A 27,500-nucleotide genomic window follows, 5' to 3' on the forward strand; every position below is an offset into this window, starting at 1 on the left:
CACCACAACCAACCACCCACAACACCACAACACACCCAACCACACCACCATCACCACAACCACCCCACAACCACCCACACCCTCCACCACCCACCCAACCACCACACCCACAACCACAACCCCACAACCCCCTCCCTCCTCCCTCCCTCTCCTCCTCCTCCTCCTCCTCCTCTTCTCCCTCCTCCTCCTCCCTCCCCTCCTCCCTCCTCTTCCTCCTCCCTCTTCCTCCTCCCCTCATCTCCTCTTCCTTCCTCTTCCTCCTTCCTCCCTCTTCCTCCTCTTCCTCCTCATCCCTTCTCCTTCCTCCTCTTCCCCCTCTCCCTTCTTCATCCTCCTCTTCCTCCTCCCTCTTCCTCCTCTTCCTCCCTCATCCTCCTTCCTCCTCTCCCCCTCATCTTCTTCATCCTCCTCTCTCCTCCTCCTCCCTCTTCCTCCTCTTCCTCTCATCCCTTCCTCCTCTTCCCCTCATCTTCTTCATCCTCATCCTTCCTCCTCCTCCCTCTTCCTCCTCATCCTCCTTCCTCCTCTTCCCCCTCATCTTCTTCATCCTCCTCTTCCTCCTCCTCCCTCTTCCTCCTCATCCTCCTTCCTCCTCTTCCCCTCATCTTCTTCATCCTCCTCTTCCTCCTCTTCCTCCTCCCTCTTCCTCCTCATCCTCCTTCCTCCTCTTCCCCCTCATCTTCTTCATCCTCCTCTTCCTCCTCCTCCCTCTTCCTCCCCTTCCTCCTCTTCCCCCTCATCTTCTTCATCCTCCTCTTCCTCCTCTTCCTCATCCTCCCTCTTCCTCCTCATCTCCTTCCTCCTCTTCCCCCTCATCTTCTTCATCCTCCTCTTCCTCCTCCTCCCTCTTCCTCCCCTTCCTCCTCTTCCCCCTCATCTTCTTCATCCTCCTCTTCCCTCTTCCTCCTCTTCCTCCTTCCTCCTCTTCCCCCTCATCTTCTTCATGCTCCTCTTCCTCCTCCTCCCTCTTCCTCCTCATCTCCCTTCCTCCTCTTCCCCCTCATCTTCTTCATGCTCCTCTTCCTCCTCCTCCTCCTCCTCTCTCTTCCTCCTCTTCCTCCTCGTCCTCCTTCCTCCTCTTCCCCCTCATCTTCTTCATGCTCCTCTTCCTCCTCTTCCTCCTCCTCCTCTCTCTTCCTCCTCTTCCTCCTCCTCCCTCTTCCTCCTCTTCCCCCTCATCTTCTTCATGCTCCTCTTCCTCCTCTTCCTCCTCCTCCTCCTCTCTCTCCAGCTGCCTTGGCAGATATCTCAGAGATGGTGCTTCAGCTCCAGGGAACCATGATGAAGATGGAGAACTTCCAGAAGCTTCTGGAGCTGAAGAAAGATCTGACCGGCATCGACAACCTGGCCGTACCGGGACGGGTGAGGAGCTCCTTTCCTTCTCTCTTACCTTCTCTTCTCTCTCTCTCTCTCTCTCTCTCTCTCTCTCTCTTCTCTCTTACCGTCGTCTGTTTTCCCCTCTCGGAAAAGTAAAAGATGGCCCTGCTTTTACGCTTTTAAAGCGTCTTGGCGGGAAGTTGTCTGAGAATAGGTTCCTTCCAGATGCTCCGCGCCTCCTGCTCCTGAACAGTGAGGTGGGATCCAGGCAGAGGGACACCTTCCATGGTTCATGTACATCAGGGATCGGCAATAGGCGGCCCGCGGGCCAACATTGGCCCGCCAGCAATAATTTCTGGCCCGTTAGATTATTTTGAGAATATGATATTTATTTGACGCACGGGAAATATTCACTCGGGACGCCAAGGTGTCTTTTATTGTGAAGCTGTATCTATCTACCGGCAGTCATCAAAAGCATGTCTGTCACTATAGCCAATTGAAATGCTAGAAATGGTCAGGTGGACTGGGAGAACCAATGGAATAGTCCCACCGGGCCCTGTGTCTATTTCCCCAACGCACTTTCACTTCCGCGTTCGAGATGCGACTCGCGAGCGAGTTGAAGAAAACAAAACAAACATCTTTGGATAGATTCTTTGCAACGGGGAAATATAACGCTTCTTTTAATAAACAGGAGCCATACTTAAAATACGGGTTTATCGTAACAGGTCGGTGATTCTTGCGTGCCGAGCCGACGTCCTCTCTGCATAATATGTGGCGACAACAACAACAACAACAACGAGGCAAGTTGGCAGATAAAGTAGCTGCATTCAACGCCAATCTGGAATTGGAGGGCGGCGAGTGGATATGACATGTTTCAAACATTAGCAGGGATTTTGGAGGACTTAACAACAAACAAGAAGGTATGGTGAGTCGTGTTTTCATGCATTCTGATCTGTTCATCACCCGCCGGTGTTCTGCAAAATTCTACTCTTCCTCGAATTCTGCTGCCAGCACTCCTGCGCGCAGAACACCGGCGCCGCGGTGATCTGCAACAGCTGAGAGCTGTTCATGAATGAATGGATGAGTGAGAACTTTGTTTGGCGGATTGCAGAGTGGGTGCAGTGCAGTGCGGCGCAGTGCACACGGTTGTTGGGGGGATGCAGACCAGAGAAAAACGTTTGTCTTTTTTCAATATCAGTATATTAAATTAGCCATTGTTTTTGATCCTGGCCCGCGAAGGAACGGCTTGGGGAAAATCTGGCCCGCCGCAAAACCTAATTGGCGACCCCTGATGTACATCTTCCTGGCCAATTCCTTTCTTTTCCTTAACCCTTTCACTGCCACGCTGGCCGCGCGCATCCTGCGGTCAGTAGGCCGGCTTTTCGTGACTGTTTCCGCGATATTTCATGATATTTGCGGATCTATTTGTATATTCTATATTATAGCTATTTCTAGTCCAACATGTAAAAAGGCGTTTGTTTCTACACACTGTAGTTTGTAGTTTATTACACGCTGAACATCGCCCATTTTCCGAAAGAATCCAGTATTTTTCCATAGATCGCGAGATAGGATGCTTTATGTGCAATAAGCCCGAATCGTTCCGGTTGATTCCCCGAACCCCCAAATACTCCCAAATCAAAGGTATATAACATGTACATATGTACCTTCACAAATTTTTTTTTTTTTTTTTTTTGGTCTTTTTCCCCCTCCATTTTCCTCCGATTTTCTCCCATCCCAATGTTAGTCGTTATGCCAATTCCCAGTCCCTTCCTGGTCGCTGCGCACTTACCCCCCACAGTCAGATCATCTGGGAGAGTGGAGGCTACCACGTGCTTCCTCCGACACACGTCCAGCCAATCACCGCTTCTTTTCACCTGGCAGCGCGGACTCTCATCGAGAGGGCGTAGCGTGTGGGAGGATCACACTATCCCCCTCAAGTCCTATCCGCGCTTAGCAGGCGCCCCGACCGAACTGTAGGAGTCGCTGTTTACAATGACCCGGACCCACCCCGCCAGCTTCTCCCACCCTCTAATACAGCCAATTGTGTTAGTATGAACGGCCAGCCAAGCTGGTGACAACCCTGGAGCTGTGAGCTGGATTCGAACAGGCGAATCCAGCTCACAGCTCCGGGGTTGGTGACGAACGCAATCTCTGCTCGGCCACCTAACCGCCCACAAAATCATTTTCTAACGAAAATCCGATCGTTAGAAAAAGCCTCGTTTATGACCGCCACTGTGATCGTTACATAAACATGTTTCACGTTTGGTAAAATAGACATAGGGGGTCCTTACCTTAGCCAGGAGGTAATCCAAAAAGAACAATTCCAATGATCCCATCAGCGATTACAAGTTTATATGTAATTACATGTGTTTACTGGACACTATAGGTTTTGAGGCGAGCGGATCTGCTTGCGATTGCTCTGGAAGAGCTCCTCCCCCACAGAGCCAGTCTCGATGCCTCGGTGCATTCATTGACAATACTGCTGCCTTCCTGTCCGAGTTCAAATGGTAGACGACACTGCCATCTGGTGAGATTCGATCGGCATTGCAGTTCCAGCGTATGTGGCTGTGCCAAAGTGATACTCGTTATTGGCGGGATTGAGTTAATGTGTCGGTATTATGGACCGAGAATAACGTTGCTGACCATTTGTGATGTGTCTGTGTCTGTGTCTTACAGGAGTTCATCAGGCTCGGTTGCCTCAGCAAGCTCTCAGGGAAAGGCCTGCAGCAGAGAATGTTCTTCCTGGTATGACATCACTACCTCCTCCTTTACTGATAGCCCTTACGAAGGCTGTGTCACGTATATATATATATACAGTGTGTCGTGGTCCAACTTGACTAGGCTTGCCTGGTCTTGTTTCCTAACCTTTCCCTCCCTGCCTCCCTGCCTCCCTCCCTCCCTCCCTGCCTCCCCCACCCCCTCCCTGCCTCCCCCACCCCCTCCCTGCCTCCCCCCACCCCTCCCTGCCTCCCCCCCCCCCCCCCCCCTCCTACCTCCAGTTCAGCGATGCCTTGGTGTACACCAGTCGGGGGATGACCCCGACCAACCAGTTCAAAGTTCACGGCCAGCTGCCCCTCTACGGCATGACGGTACGGCGGTCTGTCTCCACAGAGTGTACAGATGAATTATATTCTTCCTCCTTCTTTTTTCTCCCCTCCCAATGTTAGTCGTTATGCCAATTCCCAATCCCCTTCCTGGTCGTTGCGCGCTCTACCGCGTGATTTTTTTCCGTAGCCGCTGTTTTCGACTATGCTCTCTGATTGGCTAGGGTTAGGGTTAGCCAGTCGGAGAGCGTCTTTTTCTTCTTCGCTGCAATCAAAGAGCGTCTTCCTTCACAGAGGCTACGGAAACAAATCGCGCCACTCTACCCCCTACCATCGGTCCGGGAGGGCGGAGACTATCACATGCTTCCTCCGACACATGTGTACCCAGCCCACCGCTTCTTTTCACCTGGCAGCGCGGACTCTCACTGGGGGAGTGTAACGTGTGGAAGGGTCACACTACCTCCCTCCAGATCCTTCCCTCACTGTGCAGGCGCCCCGACCGAACTGTAGGAGTCGCTGTTTTACAACGACCAGGACCCACGCTCGCCGGGTTTCCCACCCTCTAACACTGCCAATCGAGCCAGTGTGGACGGTCGGCCAAGCCGGAGGCACGGCAGCTGGATTCGATCCCACTGTCTCTGTGGTGGTAGACAGACGCTTAGTCCGCTGCGCTACCCGGCCGCCCTACAGATGGGGGATTATTAGCAGATATTTGTGCAGGCGTCAGTGTATATCTCTCCTGCAGTGACCTCTGACCTCCGACCTGCTCTTCCGCTACTGTTTCTCACGACTGATGGATTGACCGATGCGTCTCTCGATGCTCACCCGTGTTTCTGCCATGCGTTGCAGATCAGAGAGAGCGAGGAGGAGTGGGGCGTTCCTCATTCCTTCACTCTGTTTGGACAGCGGCAGTCTGTGGTGGTGGCTGCAAGGTAGTGACACACACACACACACACACACACACACACACACACCCGTTTTCATGCGTCATGGGCACAACTCCATACCCTAATGTCACACACGTTTTCATGCGTCATGGGCACAACTCCATACCCTAATGTTATCCCTAATAACTACAAGCCCAACCCTAACTTAATCCTAACCATATCCAAACCTTATCCTAACCATAACCTTATCCTAACCATATCCTAACCTTATCCTAACCATACCCATATCCTAACACTAACTTAATCCTAACCATATCCTAACCATAACCTAACTCATAGCGACTACCTGTTTAACCCTAAATGAGCGCCTTTACCTCGTGATGACCAGCCACAGAAAATCTAGTTTTCATCACTTACAGTATATCTACGTGCACCTACACACTAAATATATACTATGTTCCATCTACACACTAAATATATACTATGTTCCATCTACACACTAAATATATACTATGTTCCATCTACACACTAAATATATACTATGTTCCATCTACACACTAAATATATACTATGTTCCACCTACACACTAAATATATACTATGTTCCATCTACACACTAAATATATACTATGTTCCATCTACACACTAAATATATACTATGTTCCATCTACACACTAAATATATACTATGTTCCATCTACACACTAAATATATACTATGTTCCATCTACACACTAAATATATACTATGTTCCATCTACACACTAAATATATACTATGTTCCATCTACACACTAAATATATACTATGTTCCATCTACACACTAAATATATACTATGTTCCATCTACACACTAAATATATACTATGTTCCACCTACACACTAAATATATACTATGTTCCATCTACACACTAAATATATACTATGTTCCACCTACACACTAAATATATACTATGTTCTACACACTAAATATATACTATGTTCCATCTACACACTAAATATATACTATGTTCCACCTACACACTAAATATATACTATGTTCCACCTACACACTAAATATATACTATGTTCCACCTACACACTAAATATATACTATGTTCTACACACTAAATATATACTATGTTCCACCTACACACTAAATATATACTATGTTCCATCTACACACTAAATATATACTATGTTCCATCTACACACTAAATATATACTATGTTCCATCTACACACTAAATATATACTATGTTCTACACACTAAATATATACTATGTTCCACCTACACACTAAATATATACTATGTTCCATCTACACACTAAATATATACTATGTTCCATCTACACACTAAATATATACTATGTTCCACCTACACACTAAACTTATACTATGTTCCATCTACACACTAAATATATACTATGTTCCACCTACACACTAAATATATACTATGTTCTACACACTAAATATATACTATGTTCTACACACTAAATATATACTATGTTCCACCTACACACTAAATATATACTATGTTCCACCTACACACTAAATATATACTATGTTCTACACACTAAATATATACTATGTTCCACCTACACACTAAATATATACTATGTTCTACACACTAAATATATACTATGTTCCATCTACACACTAAATATATACTATGTTCTACACACTAAATATATACTATGTTCTACACACTAAATATATACTATGTTCTACACACTAAATATATACTATGTTCCACCTACACACTAAATATATACTATGTTCCACCTACACACTAAATATATACTATGTTCTACACACTAAATATATACTATGTTCCATCTACACACTAAATATATACTATGTTCTACACACTAAATATATACTATGTTCCATCTACACACTAAATATATACTATGTTCTACACACTAAATATATACTATGTTCCATCTACACACTAAATATATACTATGTTCCACCTACACACTAAATATATACTATGTTCCATCTACACACTAAATATATACTATGTTCCATCTACACACTAAATATATACTATGTTCCACCTACACACTAAATATATACTATGTTCCATCTACACACTAAATATATACTATGTTCTACACACTAAATATATACTATGTTCCATCTACACACTATATATATACTATGTTCCACCTACACACTAAATATATACTATGTTCCATCTACACACTAAATATATACTATGTTCCATCTACACACTAAATATATACTATGTTCCATCTACACACTAAATATATACTATGTTCCATCTACACACTAAATATATACTATGTTCCATCTACACACTAAATATATACTATGTTCCACCTACACACTAAATATATATGTTCCATCTACACACTAAATATATACTATGTTCCATCTACACACTAAATATATACTATGTTCCATCTACACACTAAATATATACTATGTTCCATCTACACACTAAATATATACTATGTTCCACCTACACACTAAATATATACTATGTTCCATCTACACACTAAATATATACTATGTTCCATCTACACACTAAATATATACTATGTTCCACCTACACACTAAATATATACTATGTTCCACCTACACACTAAATATATACTATGTTCCATCTACACACTAAATATATACTATGTTCCATCTACACACTAAATATATACTATGTTCCACCTACACACTAAATATATACTATGTTCCACCTACACACTAAATATATACTATGTTCTACACACTAAATATATACTATGTTCCATCTACACACTAAATATATACTATGTTCCATCTACACACTAAATATATACTATGTTCCATCTACACACTAAATATATACTATGTTCCACCTACACACTAAATATATACTATGTTCCATCTACACACTAAATATATACTATGTTCCATCTACACACTAAATATATACTATGTTCCATCTACACACTAAATATATACTATGTTCCATCTACACACTAAATATATACTATGTTCTACACACTAAATATATACTATGTTCCACCTACACACTAAATATATACTATGTTCCATCTACACACTAAATATATACTATGTTCCATCTACACACTAAATATATACTATGTTCCACCTACACACTAAATATATACTATGTTCCATCTACACACTAAATATATACTATGTTCCACCTACACACTAAATATATACTATGTTCTACACACTAAATATATACTATGTTCTACACACTAAATATATACTATGTTCCACCTACACACTAAATATATACTATGTTCCACCTACACACTAAATATATACTATGTTCTACACACTAAATATATACTATGTTCCACCTACACACTAAATATATACTATGTTCTACACACTAAATATATACTATGTTCCATCTACACACTAAATATATACTATGTTCTACACACTAAATATATACTATGTTCTACACACTAAATATATACTATGTTCTACACACTAAATATATACTATGTTCCACCTACACACTAAATATATACTATGTTCCACCTACACACTAAATATATACTATGTTCTACACACTAAATATATACTATGTTCCATCTACACACTAAATATATACTATGTTCTACACACTAAATATATACTATGTTCCATCTACACACTAAATATATACTATGTTCTACACACTAAATATATACTATGTTCCATCTACACACTAAATATATACTATGTTCCACCTACACACTAAATATATACTATGTTCCATCTACACACTAAATATATACTATGTTCCATCTACACACTAAATATATACTATGTTCCACCTACACACTAAATATATACTATGTTCCATCTACACACTAAATATATACTATGTTCTACACACTAAATATATACTATGTTCCATCTACACACTATATATATACTATGTTCCACCTACACACTAAATATATACTATGTTCCATCTACACACTAAATATATACTATGTTCCATCTACACACTAAATATATACTATGTTCCATCTACACACTAAATATATACTATGTTCCATCTACACACTAAATATATACTATGTTCTACACACTAAATATATACTATGTTCTACACACTAAATATATACTATGTTCTACACACTAAATATATACTATGTTCCACCTACACACTAAATATATACTATGTTCCACCTACACACTAAATATATACTATGTTCTACACACTAAATATATACTATGTTCCATCTACACACTAAATATATACTATGTTCTACACACTAAATATATACTATGTTCCATCTACACACTAAATATATACTATGTTCTACACACTAAATATATACTATGTTCCATCTACACACTAAATATATACTATGTTCCACCTACACACTAAATATATACTATGTTCCATCTACACACTAAATATATACTATGTTCCATCTACACACTAAATATATACTATGTTCCACCTACACACTAAATATATACTATGTTCCATCTACACACTAAATATATACTATGTTCTACACACTAAATATATACTATGTTCCATCTACACACTATATATATACTATGTTCCACCTACACACTAAATATATACTATGTTCCATCTACACACTAAATATATACTATGTTCCATCTACACACTAAATATATACTATGTTCCATCTACACACTAAATATATACTATGTTCCACCTACACACTAAATATATATGTTCCATCTACACACTAAATATATACTATGTTCCATCTACACACTAAATATATACTATGTTCCATCTACACACTAAATATATACTATGTTCCATCTACACACTAAATATATACTATGTTCCACCTACACACTAAATATATACTATGTTCCATCTACACACTAAATATATACTATGTTCCACCTACACTAAATATATACTATGTTCCATCTACACACTAAATATATACTATGTTCCACCTACACACTAAATATATACTATGTTCTACACACTAAATATATACTATGTTCCACCTACACACTAAATATATACTATGTTCCATCTACACACTAAATATATACTATGTTCTACACACTAAATATATACTATGTTCCACCTACACACTAAATATATACTATGTTCCATCTACACACTAAATATATACTATGTTCCACCTACACACTAAATATATACTATGTTCTACACACTAAATATATACTATGTTCCACCTACACACTAAATATATACTATGTTCCATCTACACACTAAATATATACTATGTTCTACACACTAAATATATACTATGTTCCATCTATTCTACACACTAAATATATACTATGTTCCATCTACACACTAAATATATACTATGTTCCATCTACACACTAAATATATACTATGTTCCACCTACACACTAAATATATACTATGTTCCATCTACACACTAAATATATACTATGTTCCACCTACACACTAAATATATACTATGTTCTACACACTAAATATATACTATGTTCTACACACTAAATATATACTATGTTCCACCTACACACTAAATATATACTATGTTCCACCTACACACTAAATATATACTATGTTCCACCTACACACTAAATATATACTATGTTCTACACACTAAATATATACTATGTTCTACACACTAAATATATACTATGTTCCACCTACACACTAAATATATACTATGTTCCACCTACACACTAAATATATACTATGTTCTACACACTAAATATATACTATGTTCTACACACTAAATATATACTATGTTCCACCTACACACTAAATATATACTATGTTCTACACACTAAATATATACTATGTTCTACACACTAAATATATACTATGTTCTACACACTAAATATATACTATGTTCCATCTACACACTAAATATATACTATGTTCCACCTACACACTAAATATATACTATGTTCTACACACTAAATATATACTATGTTCCACCTACACACTAAATATATACTATGTTCCACCTACACACTAAATATATACTATGTTCCACCTACACACTAAATATATACTATGTTCCATCTACACACTAAATACTTTTAGTTATATCTGCTCTTTCTCCTGGTTCATGTTCAACAACACGCGTGTATTTCTCCTGGTTCATGTTCAACAACACGCGTGTAAACGGAGCGAGTGTAAAACCTGTCCTCCGTCTCTAAGTTGTGCCTCAGAGATGGAGAAGTGGGTGGAGGACATCCGGATGGCTATAGACCTGGCAGAGCAAAGCAACGACATGGACCTGCTGTCCAGCGACCTCAGCCACGACAGTAAGAGTGTGTGTGTGTGTGTGTGTGTGTGCGTGCAAACAATGCGATCTCATGAGAAAAGTACTAATCGACAGGAGTGCCGATGTAACCGGTGTCATATTGCTCCGCGGCGTTGTGTTTCGATTCGACCCCCGTCGAGGGATCGCCCTCCTGAGTGGGAGTTGAACCCCGGTCTCCCGCGCCGCGGGCCGCATCACAGACCACTAGACCAAGAGGTCTAGAACTCACTTCTTGGTAATGTGTCTGGACGCCTCTGGGGAGTGAGTTTTACTCGCAGTACCGCTTAACGTCCACAGACCCTTCACTACACTGTCCACCGTGACGGTGGATAGACACGCGGTGCCTCCGTTACACTGAGACCAGTTTAACTAGAGACGTTCTGGACCAGGGCCTGTGTTTATAAAGTATCTTGAGTACTGATCTGTGCAACACAATCTCAGCAGAAAATGTCAATAAAGTACTAATCGACCACAGGAAAAACGGGTACATAATGTATGCTATGTTATAGCCATGACTAATATATTTAGACAGACTATGTGTCAGGTACATGGTAGATAGACTCTATGTGTCAGGTACATGGTAGATAGACTCTATGTGTCAGGTACATGGTAGATAGACTCTATGTGTCAGGTACATGGTAGATAGACTCTATGTGTCAGGTACATGGTAGATAGACTCTATGTGTCAGGTACATGGTAGATAGACTCTATGTGTCAGGTACATGGTAGATAGACTCTATGTGTCAGGTACATGGTAGATAGACTCTGTGTGTCAGGTACATGGTAGATAGACTCTATGTGTCAGGTACATGGTAGATAGACTCTATGTGTCAGGTACATGGTAGATAGACTCTATGTGTCAGGTACATGGTAGATAGAGTCTATGTGTCAGGTACATGGTAGATAGACTCTATGTGTCAGGTACATGGTAGATAGACTCTGTGTGTCAGGTACATGGTAGATAGACTCTATGTGTCAGGTACATGGTAGATAGACTCTATGTGTCAGGTACATGGTAGATAGACTCTATGTGTCAGGTACATGGTAGATAGACTCTATGTGTCAGGTACATGGTAGATAGACTCTATGTGTCAGGTACATGGTAGATAGACTCTATGTGTCAGGTACATGGTAGATAGACTCTATGTGTCAGGTACATGGTAGATAGACTCTATGTGTCAGGTACATGGTAGATAGACTCTATGTGTCAGGTACATGGTAGATAGACTCTGTGTCAGGTACATGGTAGATAGACTCTATGTGTCAGGTACATGGTAGATAGACTCTATGTGTCAGGTACATGGTAGAAAGGTCAATCCTAACCCGCCACATCCCCAACTGCCCGTCACTTCCCCAGAGTCACCAGAGGAGGGCGGCGTGGAGCAGGAGTCTGAGGAGGAGCTGTGCGGCTCCCGCTCGTCCCTGGAGCGCGGCCACGGCCACCGCGGCAACACCACCGTGCACGTCTGCTGGCACCGGGGCACCAGCGTGTCCATGGTGGACTTCAGTGTCGCCGTGGAGGTACCCACCCGTCACCTTGCACTCACTCTGCTGTGTGTGTGTGTGTGTGTGTGTGTGTGTGTGTGTGTGTGTACTCTCATTACTATATTTGTGAGGACCCGTTTTGAGTAACGGACGTGAGAAGTGTGTGTGTGTGTGTGTGTGTGTGTGTACTCTCATTACTATATTTGTGAGGACCCGTTTTGAGTAACGGACGTGAGAAGTGTGTGTGTGTGTGTGTGTGTGTGTGTGTGTGTGTGTGTGTGTGTGTGTGTGTGTGTGTGTGTGTGTGTGTGTGTGTGTGTGTGTGTGTGTGTGTGTGTGTGTGTGTGTGTGTGTGTGTGTGTGTGTGTGTGTGTGTGTGTGTGTGTGTGTGTGTGTGTGTGTGTGTGTGTGTGTGTAGTGACATTGTGGCTGGTTTTTAAAAAGGGACCAATTTAGGATAAGAGCTTAGGTTAAAGGGGAGATGAAGCATAGCGATATAAACCTAGTCATAGCATCAAAGTAGTATTTAGATAAACCACAGAAAAAAATCACGTTATAAAAATAAGGCGTTTCTAAGAAAACTATTTGTTATGTCCATTTATGTAGCATAAATCAACATGTGCGCCGCCATTTTGTTGCTGACGTCACGGTGTTGGTTTCGCCCGGAGGCGGAGCCTCCCGCCTCAGAGAATTGCACGCTGTAGCAATATTATTAGGCTCCTCAAATATCGTTATTCATAAATTAAACACATTTATGTAATATTTTACAGCATTGAGCAACCCCAACAGGGGAATGCTGCATGTATGCTCTGTCATCTTTGAGATGGCGAGACCTGCAGTTGGCACCGTGTGAGGCCACGACATTTGAGCAAATTAATAATACTGCATGTTCTTTTTTTTTTTTTTTTTTTCAAATCTCTCCAATATTCAACACATATCTTTCCACATCACAATATGCAACGTCCAAGATTTGCCTTTTTCTTTTTTTGTAAGAACATACAAAACATGTAAAAGACTCATACAAATACATTAAAAACTGACATGGAAATTAAAAAAAATACTTTACGAAAAAAAATACTATACATTGTGCATATATCCCTGATGCACATACTTTACATGTAGACCGATCTACCTGCGAGCAGGTATGTGCTGCATCTTCTATCGGGATGCCATCCTTCTCCATATTGCATGTGAGAGAATGCGTCTCAGATATATGTAGGTGTGCATGAGAGCATGCATGCATGTGTGTCTCAGATATATGTACGTGGGTACGTGTATCACGTAAGTATGTGTGCATGCCTCATACGTGTGTGTGTGTGTGCATCTTTCTGGTGTGTGACTGTACTCCTACCTCTTGTGTGTGTCTCGTATCCATGTGTGCCTCTGCCCCCTATGTGAGTGTGTATCTCAGGTATGTATATGTATGTGCGTCTCAGCTACGTATGTGTGTGTCCCCTATGTATGTGTATATCCCCCATATGTGTAAGTGAGAGCCTATGCTTCAACTATGTGTATATGTAGGTGTGTGTATGCCTATTTCCTATAAGTGAGTATGTGCATGTATGTGTGCCCCTGGCATGTATATCTCAGCCTTGTGCATATGAGTGTGTGTAAATCTATTATGTACACATACGAATATGTGTATCCTAGATACGTGTATGCGGCTAAACATGCGCATATGAGAGTGTGATAGAGACGGTGGCCATTCCATAGATACACCATCCGGACATAAAATCTATGCATATACATACATAATACAATATAAAGTACAAGTACCATCAGATCAGATCCCCTTTTTCACATTCATCCTTGATACCATTGTAATCCCACCTTAATCATTTGTCCCCAGACCGTTCAGTCAGGTGTAGAAAACTGTCCCATACCTCAGCGAAGATATCCTCTCTCCCTGCGACTCTATATGTCACCCTTTCATATGATGCTGTCCGGAACATTAGTTCCATCCATTCTTTAAAAGTAATATCAACGGGTGATTTCCAATGTCGTAATGCAATTCTACATCCTGATATCATGGCCATTCTATACCACATTCCCCGGTATTTAGGCAGTTTAATCCCTTTCGGTACTATACCCAAAACACATGCCATTGGGGAGTTATTTATCTTCACATTCAGAACCTTACTTAGGAATATCACAATTTGATCCCACATTTTCCGGACCTTCTCACATTCGTATAGCATAAGGGACAGTGACATCTGCTGGAGATGTGAGAAGGAGACAGGCACTTTACTACATATTATGTAGTAAAGTGCCTGTGTCCTTCTCACATCTCCAGCAGATGTCACTGTCCCTTAATTTTAGTCTGGCCAGTTTACTAGGCGTCCAATAGCTTCTGTTCAACACTTTGTAAAAGATAAGTTGTGCTTGCGCCTCCCAAGAGAATTTACCCCATTTGGACACCAGCTTCTCCCACATTTCCTCAGTAATATCCTCACGTACATCGTTCTCCCAGCTCAGCCTCAGACCCGCCAACTTGGGTGCATTGTATTCTCTTATAACATCATAGAATCTTGACGCACCGCCTTTCCTACGCCATCCTTTATAAAATATTTCTTGAATTGCAGTAATCGGGCCACACTTTGGCCCTCCCATTGATGACGATATACAATGTCTAATCTGTAGGAATTTATAGAAGTTTTTATTATCTATCCAAAATCCTCTTTAATATCCTCAAAAGGTAAAACCCCATCTTCCCCGGCTATATCACCTAGTACATGTATCCCCCTTTTAATCCAGTCGTCCCATATGACTGATTTCTTACCAATCTTTAGTTTTTTATTATACCATATAGAGGCTCTTGTAGTTAAATATGGGCTATCACCAGTCAGCCTGTGCGACTGATTCCAAGTTTCCCTGACAAATGCCATTAGAGGGTTCTTAAAAGGTATAGGTCTGTCTGATTGTGTCAGGAAGGATTCCAGAGATGAGGGATATATCATTTCCTCCTCTATCTTGACCCAAGCAGGTGCCTCCTCAGTCGAGTGATTCAGTTTGGAGAGCTGGGAGAGCGAGAACGCATAGTGATACCAGTCTAGTTTAGGCAGGGATAAGCCGCCATTTTCCTTTGCTGAATACATTTTGGCCCGTCCAAATAGTGGCCTTTTGCCCCCCCACAGATATACATTAATGACTTTGTCATACTGTTTGAGTAACTGGGTCGGGAGAGTCAGCGGCAGCATATATAGGATATAATTTAATTTGGGAGCCAATATCATTTTTACTAAGTTTATCTTCCCCAGGAGGGACATATTCATCTTGGCCCAATTCTGGGTCAGAGCACTAATGTGTTCGATTATAGGGGCAATATTGGCTTGCACTATCTCTTTCAGACCTGGGATCAGCTTTATTCCTAGGTATATCAACCCTGACGGCATCCATCTGTACTGCCAGCCCCTCCTGATAGCAGGGGGACAACATTTAGAGAGAGGCATTGCTTCTGACTTGCTCCAGTTGATTGTGTATCCAGATATTTCGGAGAAGGACTCGATAATAGTTCCAATGACCCCAGGTGCTGTTTGGGGATTGCTGGATAATACTGCATGTTCTGAAGGTCCAGATTAATAATTAGAATGAGTTCAACAGAAAGGTATAGATTATTAGGCTATCACCTAAAGTCTGTTGGTTGCTCTATGAGTTCAGCCTCAACCGAACTCAGTCTAAAGGTCTCTTCCGTCTCCGTTATCCCCCGCCCGTCGCCGTCGGCAGATCGATGCCTCACTGTAGCAATATTATTAGGCTCCTCAAATATCGTTATTCATAAAAACACATTTACAAAAAAAAAAAAAAAAAAAAACGCAGTAGGAGTAGGAAGACGTTGGGAACTAGGCTAATGGAGGAACCTACTTCCAGTGACTGACGCTAAGCTAGGCTAACGGTGCACGTCTTCCTACTCCTACTGCACGCACAGACAAGAAAAAAGGTATGTATCTTCTTGTCTAACTCCAGGGTAGATGGCAAATAAGCTAATTTCCTGGCATGTGATGGTTAAGGTGAAGGTTAGTGGGGAGTGAAGGTCCTCACAAATATAGTACAAGTGCATACTGTATAATTTATCTGTGTGTGTCTTAATCCTTATCTCTCTCTCTGGCTATTTTTCACACGTTTGCGTCCTCTCTCTCCCTCTCAAGCGTGTTGCCGTGGTGACCTGTGTCTGCTGCCCAGGGTCTATTAATTGTGTCTCTAGTTGTGTCATCGTCTCGCTCTAACCCCGCAGTCTTTGTGTCCCTCTGTCTCCGTCTTTCTTGAGGACGCGACGTCTTTGTCTCTTCTACTTTGTCACATCTGGTGTTTTTGTCTCTCTGTTTCCGTCCGTCTGTCTCTCTTCATCCAATCCTACATGTCTTTTTTCTCCCACCTCGCTCCTCTCTCTCTCTCTCTCTCTCTCTCTCTCTCTCTCTCTCTCTCTCTCTCTCTCTCTCTCTCTCTCTCTCTCTCTCTCTCCTTCTTTCTGTCTTTGTTCCTCCCCCTGTCTCTGTGTGTCCCGTCTGTCCACCCTGGTTGTGGCTAGAGGTCAGAGGTCAGTGAGTCAGAGTGGCGCCTGAACAGACCAGGCAGATATAAGGGGCCCGGTGTCTCCCCGTGGTGTGCTGGTACAGAGCTCACAGCCTGTCCTTTAGCGACACCTGCTGGAGCAGAGAGGTACTGCAACGGGCCCTGCACAATAACTGCATGGCGTGAGCTGCAAAACATAGCGTTATTCTTTCTCAGCGACAATAAGTGCTAATATTTCTGATGAGCTGATAAAGTACTGACTGCTCAGGCACTGCATAGGTTGGATTACTTTTTATTGTAATTTTTTTTTATCAATTAATAATAATAACAAAAAGATAATTAAGTAAAATATATCAGCAATTGTCACATTTGAGGGTTTTACTAGTAGGCGGTTTCAACTTATCAACATGAACAGAGTAACAGACCCATGTTTACTTCCTGGTTGCTAATGTCCAAGCTAACAGGAACAAACTCACGTTTACTTCCTGGTTGCTAATGTCCAAGCCAACAGGAATATACCCATGTTTACTTCCTGGTTGCTAATGTCCAAGCTAACAGGAATATACCCATGTTTACTTCCTGGTTGCTAATGTCCACGCTAACAGGAACAAACCCATGTTTACTTCCTGGTTGCTAATGTCCAAGCCAACAGGAATATACCCATGTTTACTTCCTGGTTGCTAATGTCCAAGCCAACAGGAACAGACCCATGTTTACTTCCTGGTTGCTAATGTCCAAGCCAACAGGAACAGACCCATGTTTACTTCCTGGTTGCTAATGTCCAAGCCATCAGGGAAGGAGGAGATATGGAGATGGCAGCCATTCACCCTCAGCTGCCCCAAATCAATATGGAGATAGCAGCCATTCACCCTCACCTGCCCCAAATCAATATGGAGATGGAAGCCATTCACCCTCACCTGCCCCAAATCAATATGGAGATAGCAGCCATTCACCCTCACCTGCCCCAAATCAATATGGAGATAGCAGCCATTCACCCTCAGCTGCCCCAAATCAATATGGAGATGGCAGCCATTCACCCTCACCTGCCCCAAATCAATATGGAGATGGGAGCCATTCACCCTCACCTGCCCCAAATCAATATGGAGATAGCAGCCATTGTTTATTGAAAATACAGTCTAGAATATAAATATGTTTTTATCGTTTTCTGCAGTAATTCCTAGAACGTGAGATATAGGCAGAAACGCATATATAGATTATCAAATGCCGTTTGTTGCCGATCCACGCTATATAAAAAATTGCAACTGTACATGATCCTAAACGTTATGACTGATAATGCGCAGATGAACGGAGGGGGGGGGGGGGGGGGGGGGGTCGTTTATAATTCCGTGATCGTCGTTAAATGCTTTATGTAGTATGGGTGATATAGTGATCAGAGCGGTTTGCATGGATAATAATAAACAAACAGGCTGAAAGTAACGTCAGCGTCCTTTTACCGTTGGGCGATGAGACTGGAGCAAAAAGATCCCATTTATTTGACGGCGATCGAGTCGATCCATTTCCCGTTTGTATAATAATAATACACGCCAAAATCATGTAGATTATTGAGTTATGGCAGCGATCCATATCCACGGTGTGTGGCTAGAGTCCCGCGACAATATGTGAGTGCCGGACGCATTTCCGAGACGCACCGAGGTCGACTCGGCCATTTCCGGTTTGGCAACTCGCCGATCATCCACCAGGGGGCAGTATTGAAGTGTTGCAGAGTTGTGTCGAGTCCCACTGCATCAGACCAGGCTCCGTGAGGGAAATATGAATAACATGGTGAAAAAATGAAATATGATCATAATAACGTTGTACGCCGTGGATTGGCAGAATTCGCATGAACTTGAAACCCGTCGTACGACGTTTATGGCGCAGGATGTGTTAACAATGATAATCTTTTTTTTTTTGCCTACTTTTTCTCCTTTTTTCTGTGATTTTTCTCCCATCCCAATTTATCCTCTCGTGCCAATTCTCCCTCCCCTGTCCTGATCGTTGCTCGCATGTGCCCCCCACTGGCCAGTCGTAGGGAGGATAGAAGCCCATCACATGTCCCCTCCGATACATGTGGAGGCAGCCAGTTACTTCTTTTCACCTGCCAGCGCGGACTCTCATTGGCGAGGTGTAATGTGTAGGAGGCTCACACTGCCCCTGCCATTTTCCTGTCTCTGCTGTGCAGGCGCCCTGACCGACCTGTAGGAGTCGCTGTTTACAACGACCAGACTACCACCCATCGACTCCCCTCCCGCTGACTCTGCCAATTGAGTTAGCATGACGGCCGGCCCAAGCCGGAGGCAACGCTGACAGCCGGATTCGAGACCGGTGTCTCTTGCGTTGGTGATGAGCGCAATGTCCGCTGCGCCACCCAGCCGCCCTAACAATGATAATCTAAAAACAGTAAAACATTGTAGACATTAGGGATCGGAATCACCAGAGGCCTCACGATACGATACTATCACGATACTTGAGTCACGATACGATAGTATTGCGATACTAAATATATTGCGATATGCTGAGTATTACGATATTAATATTGCGATTTATTACCTTTTTTCAACTGCAAAGTAAAACTTTGTCAACATGTTTTATCTAATAAAATAAAGTTCAGTCTGTTCATCTCACTTCAATAATTTTTATTGCAGAACGTGGTATTTTCTCAAGCAGACGGATGTCAACACTGTAATCTGTGTTGCATGTACCTGACAAACTGAACTGTTTGTATTACAGTCATATTCCAACTTAACTGAATGCACACGTGTGCGTGTGTGTGGACTACTGTACTATTACAGGTATTGAAATGAACAATGCAACTTCCTTATACAAAAAAATTTAAAATACAAAAAAATTTAAGATTTTTAATTTTTTTTATAAATAAATAAATATCGATACTTGGCGTCCCTGTGTCGATACAGTATCGCCACGCAAAGTATCGCGATACTACTACGTATCGATATTTCCCCCCACCACTGGTAGACATCTTTATAAACATCAGAATATTTTCAGAAAAGGTTATTCCATTCGTGAGTAAATAATAATATTTCATTATTACATTCCTACAGTAGGTATTTCACTCCCAAGCTGTTAGCCGCCCTGACCTGGCTAGTAGTGCCCCAAATCAATATGTTCTGTCCCTGACCTGGCTAGTGCCCCAAATCAATATGTTCTGTCCCTGACCTGGCTAGTAGTGCCCCAAATCAATATGTTCTGTCCCTGACCTGGCCAGTGCCCCAAATCAATATGTTCTGTCCCTGACCTGGCTAGTAGTGCCCCAAATCAATATGTTCTGTCCCTGACCTGGCTAGTAGTGCCCCAAATCAATATGTTCTGTCCCTGACCTGGCTAGTGCCCCAAATCAATATGTTCTGTCCCTGACCTGGCTAGTAGTGCCCCAAATCAATATGTTCTGTCCCTGACCTGGCTAGTGCCCCAAATCAATATGTTCTGTCCCTGACCTGGCTAGTAGTGCCCCAAATCAATATGTTCTGTCCCTGACCTGGCCAGTGCCCCAAATCAATATGTTCTGTCCCTGACCTGGCTAGTAGTGCCCCAAATCAATATGTTCTGTCCCTGACCTGGCTAGTAGTGCCCCAAATCAATATGTTCTGTCCCTGACCTGGCTAGTGCCCCAAATCAATATGTTCTGTCCCTGACCTGGCTAGTAGTGCCCCAAATCAATATGTTCTGTCCCTGACCTGGCCAGTGCCCCAAATCAATATGTTCTGTCCCTGACCTGGCTAGTAGTGCCCCAAATCAATATGTTCTGTCCCTGACCTGGCTAGTAGTGCCCCAAATCAATATGTTCTGTCCCTGACCTGGCTAGTGCCCCAAATCAATATGTTCTGTCCCTGACCTGGCTAGTAGTGCCCCAAATCAATATGTTCTGTCCCTGACCTGGCTAGTGCCCCAAATCAATATGTTCTGTCCCTGGCCTGGCTAGTAGTGCCCCAAATCAATATGTTCTGTCCCTGACCTGGCTAGTAGTGCCCCAAATCAATATGTTCTGTCCCTGACCTGGCTAGTGCCCCAAATCAATATGTTCTGTCCCTGAACTGGCTAGTAGTGCCCCAAATCAATATGTTCTGTCCCTGAACTGGCTAGTAGTGCCCCAAATCAATATGTTCTGTCCCTGAACTGGCTAGTAGTGCCCCAAATCAATATGTTCTGTCCCTGGCCTGGCTAGTAGTGCCCCAAATCAATATGTTCTGTCCCTGACCTTAATAAATACATTAAAGACGTGGGGAGTCCTCAAAAGCATTTCAAGATTCAGTAGAATGAAAATCGTGTTTTTTCAATCTCATTGCATCCTTTTGAAGACGGTGTGTTGATGTAAAAGACCTGAGAGTTGAAGAACTTGTTGTTGTGAACACTTTGAACTCTGACCCGCCCCCCCCCCCTGGATATCAACATCCAATCAGCATCCCCGAAAAGAGACTGCATCATCTACTCTGGTTACCCTGATTGGCCCATCAGGCAGCCTGTCAGCTGTCAGTCAGTAGTTGTAAAGGAGATCAGCTAGCTTAGTCCACAAACAAGTAATGAAACTAGTTTGCTACAAAGTTTAGTGGTTCAAAAACATCCAACAACTAATGTATTCATCGCCTGCTAGCGCAAGGTTAGAGTGTTAGTCTCCATAGCAACCGATCACACTGCTCCCATAAAAGTATCACGATACTAACTTAAAGGAAAACTCCAACATTTTGGGAAATTAGCTTATTTGGCATCTACCCTGGAGTTAGACAAGAAGATACATACCCTTTTTCTTCTCTGTGCATGCAGTAGGAGTAGGAAGACGCGCACCGTTAGCCTAGCTTAGCGTCAGTCACTGGAAGTAGGTTCCTCCATTAGCCTAGTTCCCAACATCTTCCTACTCCTACTGCGTGCACAGAGAAGAAAAAGGTATGTATCTTCTTGTCTAACTCCAGGGTAGATGCCAAATAAGCAAATTTCCCAAAATGTTGGAGTTTTCCTTTAACTCAATAAACAGAGGGCCCCCCTCAACATACTGAGAGTTGTCGATGCTCAGAGAGGCTTCACTAAAACAATCAAATGATACATCTGAAGAAACGACAGTCCTGACATTAACGTTCCACAATAAGACTGAATGAAAGGTATGTTGTTGTTTGTTAAACGCTCTACACTCTGACAGTCATCCAGTCACTCTGATACAGAGTGTCTGGTCAGTAACATGGGTCTCCCAGTCCCTCCACTCTGCAATAAACAGCCATCACTGATACAGAGTGTCTGGTCAGTAACATGGGTCTCCCAGTCCCTCCACTCTGCAATAAACAGCCATCACTGATACAGAGTGTCTGGTCAGTAACATGGGTCTCCCAGTCCCTCCACTCTGCAGTAAACAGCCATCACTGATACAGAGTGTCTGGTCAGTAACATGGGTCTCCCAGTCCCTCCACTCTGCAGTAAACAGCCATCACTGATATAGAGTGTCTGGTCAGTAACATGGGTCTCCCAGTCCCTCCACTCTGCAGTAAACAGCCATCACTGATACAGAGTGTCTGGTCAGTAACATGGGTCTCCCAGTCCCTCCACTCTGCAGTAAACAGTCATCACTGATACAGAGTGTCTGGTCAGTAACATGGGTCTCCCAGTCCCTCCACTTCCACTCTGCAGTAAACAGTCATCACTGATATAGAGTGTCTGGTCAGTAACATGGGTCTCCCAGTCCCTCCGCTCTGCAGTAAACAGCCATCACTGATATAGAGTGTCTGGTCAGTAACATGGGTCTCCCAGTCCCTCCACTCTGCAGTAAACAGTCATCACTGATACAGAGTGTCTGGTCAGTAACATGGGTCTCCCAGTCCCTCCACTCTGCAGTAAACTGGTATCCCTTCCCACTTCATCCAGGAGAGAGAACTCCACTCTGCAAAATAGTCTGACAAAAATAAGAAATAAAAACTAGTTTTAAGTAAACGTGTCCTTGAAACAAGTAAGCTAATCTGCCAGAGCAGTGAGCAAATGTCTGCTCTTGAGATTTCTTGAAACAAGTATATCTATGGTTCTCTCCTGATTGGATGAAATGGGAACGGGATAGCGGAAGATGTATGTTGTGTTTCCTGGACGATGTAAACGAGTTACTGACCAGGCACTCTGTATCAGTGATGACTGTAGTCGAGCTATTTAACCCTTTCACTGCCACATGACAAAACGGTTAACCCTTCCACTGCGACAATACACAAGAAGGTTAACCGGCTGTTGTGTGGCAGTGAAAGGGTTAACCTTCTGTGTGAATTGTCGCAGTGAAAGGGTTAACTGTTTTGGTAGTGCGGCAGTGAAAGGGTTAACCCTGCAGTGTTCTGGTGCATAATTTACAGTGCGGTGGCACAAAGGGAGCTTCCTGGAATGTACTTCACTGTTGTGTTTTATTTTAATAACTAGTGTTAACTAGTGTGTCTCTTCCACAACATCTATAGTTATGACAAAACTGTTAGAAACATTATCTTTTGCATGGATTTCATCACTGCAATGTGTGTGGCCTACATGTCTGTCTTTGTCTCCTTTTCAATGTCTGCAGCAATGCTGTAATAATAATAATAATACAATTAAAATAGCTAATTTACTGTTTGAGTTTGTGGATCCTTGTATGTAGTCTATATCAGTCTCTCTCTCTCTCTCTCTCTCTCTCTCTCTCTCTCTCTCTCTATCTCCCTCTATCTCCCTCTATCTCCCTCTATCTCTCTCTCTCTCTCTCTCTCTCTCTCTCTCTCTCTCTCTCTCTCTCTCTCTCTCTCTTTCTTTCTCTATCAATTCAATTCAAGTGGCTTTATTGGCATGACGCAGCTTGTACATGTTGCCAAAGCAAATGGTTGATAACATAAGCATGGATTACAAAACACATATTAATGTCATAGTATATACAAAAATGTTCATCATAAAATAGAACATAAAATATTACGGCATAAACATGTCAGGTGACTGTCACTCACTGTCCCTCAGTTTGTGGCAGGCAGCAACATAGGCTGCTGCTAGCTCACAGCTTGTTGAGTCCTCCCCTAGTAGGACTGGTAGTTTTCCTGTATCTGGTAGTGCAAGAAAACCTTTTGTTATTAGTTCAAATTTTTTAAAATGCGTTTCTCTAATATCTTTATATTTTTCACATTTGGTGAGGAAGTGCAACTCAGTTTCAGGCTCACTGAGGATGCAATGACTGCATAGCCTTTGCTCTGCAGGGAGCCAGGTTTTCCTGTGCCTCCCCTTTTCAACAGCGAGGCTGTGCTCACTCAGTCTGTATTTTGTCAAGGTTCTTTTTAGTTGTTGATCAGTCACCATGCTCAAGTAATCTGCTATGGTGTACTGTCGATTTAGAGCCAGATAGCACTGCATTTTGCTCTGTGCTTTTGTTTGTGTTTTCCAATAGGTGATGTAGTTTTGTTTTAGCTGTGTAGTAATTTGATTTATTCTGATTGGTGACGTCTATCTCTCTCTCTATATGTCTCTATCTCTCTCTCTGTCTCTCTATGTCTCTCTATATGTCTCTCTCTCTCTCTCTCTCTCTCTCTATGTCTCTCTATATGTCTCTCTCTCTCTCCCTCTCTCTCTCCCTCTCTCTCTCCCTCTCTCTAGAACCAGCTGTCAGGTAACCTCCTGAGGAAGTTTAAGAACAGTAATGGCTGGCAGAAGCTGTGGGTGGTCTTCACTAACTTCAGCCTGTTCTTCTACAAGTCCCACCAGGTGAGATAGAGCCTGTTCTTCTACAAGTCCCACCAGGTGACCTTTAACCCCTAACCCTAACCCCTTCTACAAGTCCCACCAGGTGAGATAGGAATCCCATTCCCACTTCATCCAATCGGGAGAGATTATTTCAAGAAATCTTGGCAAGCCAAATTTGCCGGCATATCATTTTACTCGTTTCAAGATCATATTTGCTTATAGCCTGTATTTCTTAGTTCCGAGCTTCGTGGCTGTGGGCGTATCACAGCCGTGGCAATATTCCTGATGTTCCACTGGTTCTCGTGTATTATTGCTTAATTAACCAGATGTTGAACCATGAAGACAGTTAACCAGCGGTTGAACCATGAAGACTGTTAACCAGATGTTCAGTTAACCAGATGTTGAACCATGAAGACAGTTAACCAGCGGTTGAACCATGAAGACTGTTAACCAGATGTTCAGTTAACCAGATGTTGAACCATGAAGACAGTTAACCAGATGTTGAACCATGAAGACAGTTAACCAGATGTTGAACCATGCAGACTGTAACTGAGGGGTACAATTCCCTGACTGTATTGATAAGTATGGTATCATTAAACCACTACCGCTTTATGTACTTTAACTACTGGCCATACAGTACACGATATCTAAGTATGATGAACACTTTCCCACATATGAAATCAGGTCCACACAAATATAACAGTTGAATATTTAATATAGCAAAAGGTATATACAACATTCACTTAATTACATTTATGATTTGAATGCACTTGTAAGGCAAATGAGTATTCGTAGGCAAATCAACACTGAATGTCCAATCTCTGGTTACGCAGGAAGCAAGTATACAACCTGTTTCTTTAGGGAACTATAGCGATGGTACTTAATGATTATAGCGGGATATACTAAAGGGGTCCTGCTGGTTGTAAGTCAGTAGGGGGGGGGGGGTTAAGAGAGCCGTCAGCTGCATCCCATCTGGCCAACGATTTCTGGGGAGAATTCAGGTACAGAACACAGTGCCCGCAGTATCTTGGTCCACAGATGAATACACTTGGGCCCTCTTGTAGACGGTAGCTGTAGGTCCACAACGAAGGAGAAGCGAGGCGGCCTCGGTCTGGGTTGAGCGCCGTCTCACCTGGGCTCCTCTCTGGGGTAATTCCAACACTCACCGGCGTTGGCTGTGATCCGCTCCACAAATCAAAGCACCCAAACCAAATAGATATTCCATGCCGTATAGGGCTCAGCAGTCGTCCGGGTAGGTAATCCAATGTGCAGGTCCCCCTCGGTCCTCGTCTAGAACTCCTCGGATGCAAGCACCACACGTGGTCTGCCCAGCCTGGTTAAGCTTCTAGATAACACGAGGAGGCGATGGGGGTGCTACTCACTTTAGAACTCGATACCGCACGATGCACCATACATAATAGACTATTATTAACTTAATAGAAATACGTCCCACTCGACGGTACAGTGCCAAACTATGACAATTCAGCTATTAATTTACACGATGTCTCAATGCCTATTCTGGGGCCAAATAGGCCTTACTGCACCACACGTGGGTCGTGGGTGAGGCTTCACGTCTGTTACTAGTTTGGAGGGTAAAGGACTAATGGACTAAAAGAAAGTTCTACTTTACTTGCGCCATATTTATATGCACGGTGAACAAATAGTACCATTCGTATTTCGGTAGCCGTATTCCTACGCGGAACCGGGGCTTGTCCCGACATGTTCGTCGGCGCTATTGAACTTGACTCAAGGGGCTTGTCTGCTGGCGCCAGGTTCTTGTCCAATGAGAGAATGAACTATTATGGGCTGTAGTAGACTAAAGGGATATTCAGTGTATATGTACAAGGAATATACAAGGGATATCGAACGATATACAAATACTATTAAATATATATCCATAAATAAATATATATATTCGGTTTAATCTGATCCTTCACAACACAGACTGTTAACCAGATGTTGAACCATGCAGACAGTTAACCAGATGTTGAACCATGCAGACTGTTAACCAGATGTTGAACCATGCAGACAGTTAACCAGATGTTGAACCATGCAGACAGTTAACCAGATGTTGAACCATGCAGACAGTTAACCAGATGTTGAACCATGCAGACAGTTAACCAGATGTTGAACCATGCAGACTGTTAACCAGCGGTTGAACCATGCAGACAGTTAACCAGATGTTGAACCATGCAGACTGTTAACCAGCAGTTGAACCATGCAGACTGTTAACCCTTGGTTGTCTTCCTCCAGGATGACTACCCGCTGGCCAGCCTCCCCCTGCTCGGCTACTCCGTCACGGTTCCCGCTGAGTCTGAGAACATACACAAGGAGTACGTCTTCAAACTCCACTTCAAGTCCCACGTGT

General features: G+C 42.7%; 1 protein-coding gene across 1 annotated transcript in view; it reads left to right on the plus strand.

The window, feature by feature from the left end:
* The first annotated feature begins 1,235 nt into the window (after positions 1 to 1,235).
* LOC311234979 (FERM, ARHGEF and pleckstrin domain-containing protein 1-like) overlaps positions 1,236 to 27,500 on the plus strand; it is a 28,388-nt gene continuing 2,123 nt past the window's right edge. Inside the window, exons 1-8 of the mRNA XM_084322290.1 lie at positions 1,236 to 1,362; positions 3,994 to 4,062; positions 4,317 to 4,406; positions 5,211 to 5,293; positions 11,368 to 11,474; positions 12,831 to 12,994; positions 25,046 to 25,153; positions 27,386 to 27,500. The exon at positions 27,386 to 27,500 is cut by the window's right edge and continues 37 nt beyond it. Of these exons, the coding sequence (XP_084178416.1) occupies positions 1,255 to 1,362; positions 3,994 to 4,062; positions 4,317 to 4,406; positions 5,211 to 5,293; positions 11,368 to 11,474; positions 12,831 to 12,994; positions 25,046 to 25,153; positions 27,386 to 27,500 (844 nt within the window). The 5' untranslated portion in view covers positions 1,236 to 1,254. The remainder of the gene's footprint in view (positions 1,363 to 3,993; positions 4,063 to 4,316; positions 4,407 to 5,210; positions 5,294 to 11,367; positions 11,475 to 12,830; positions 12,995 to 25,045; positions 25,154 to 27,385) is intronic.

Source organism: Notolepis coatsorum, assembly GCF_963971535.1.
Source record: "Notolepis coatsorum genome assembly, chromosome: 1".
NCBI lineage: Eukaryota > Metazoa > Chordata > Actinopteri > Aulopiformes > Paralepididae > Notolepis > Notolepis coatsorum.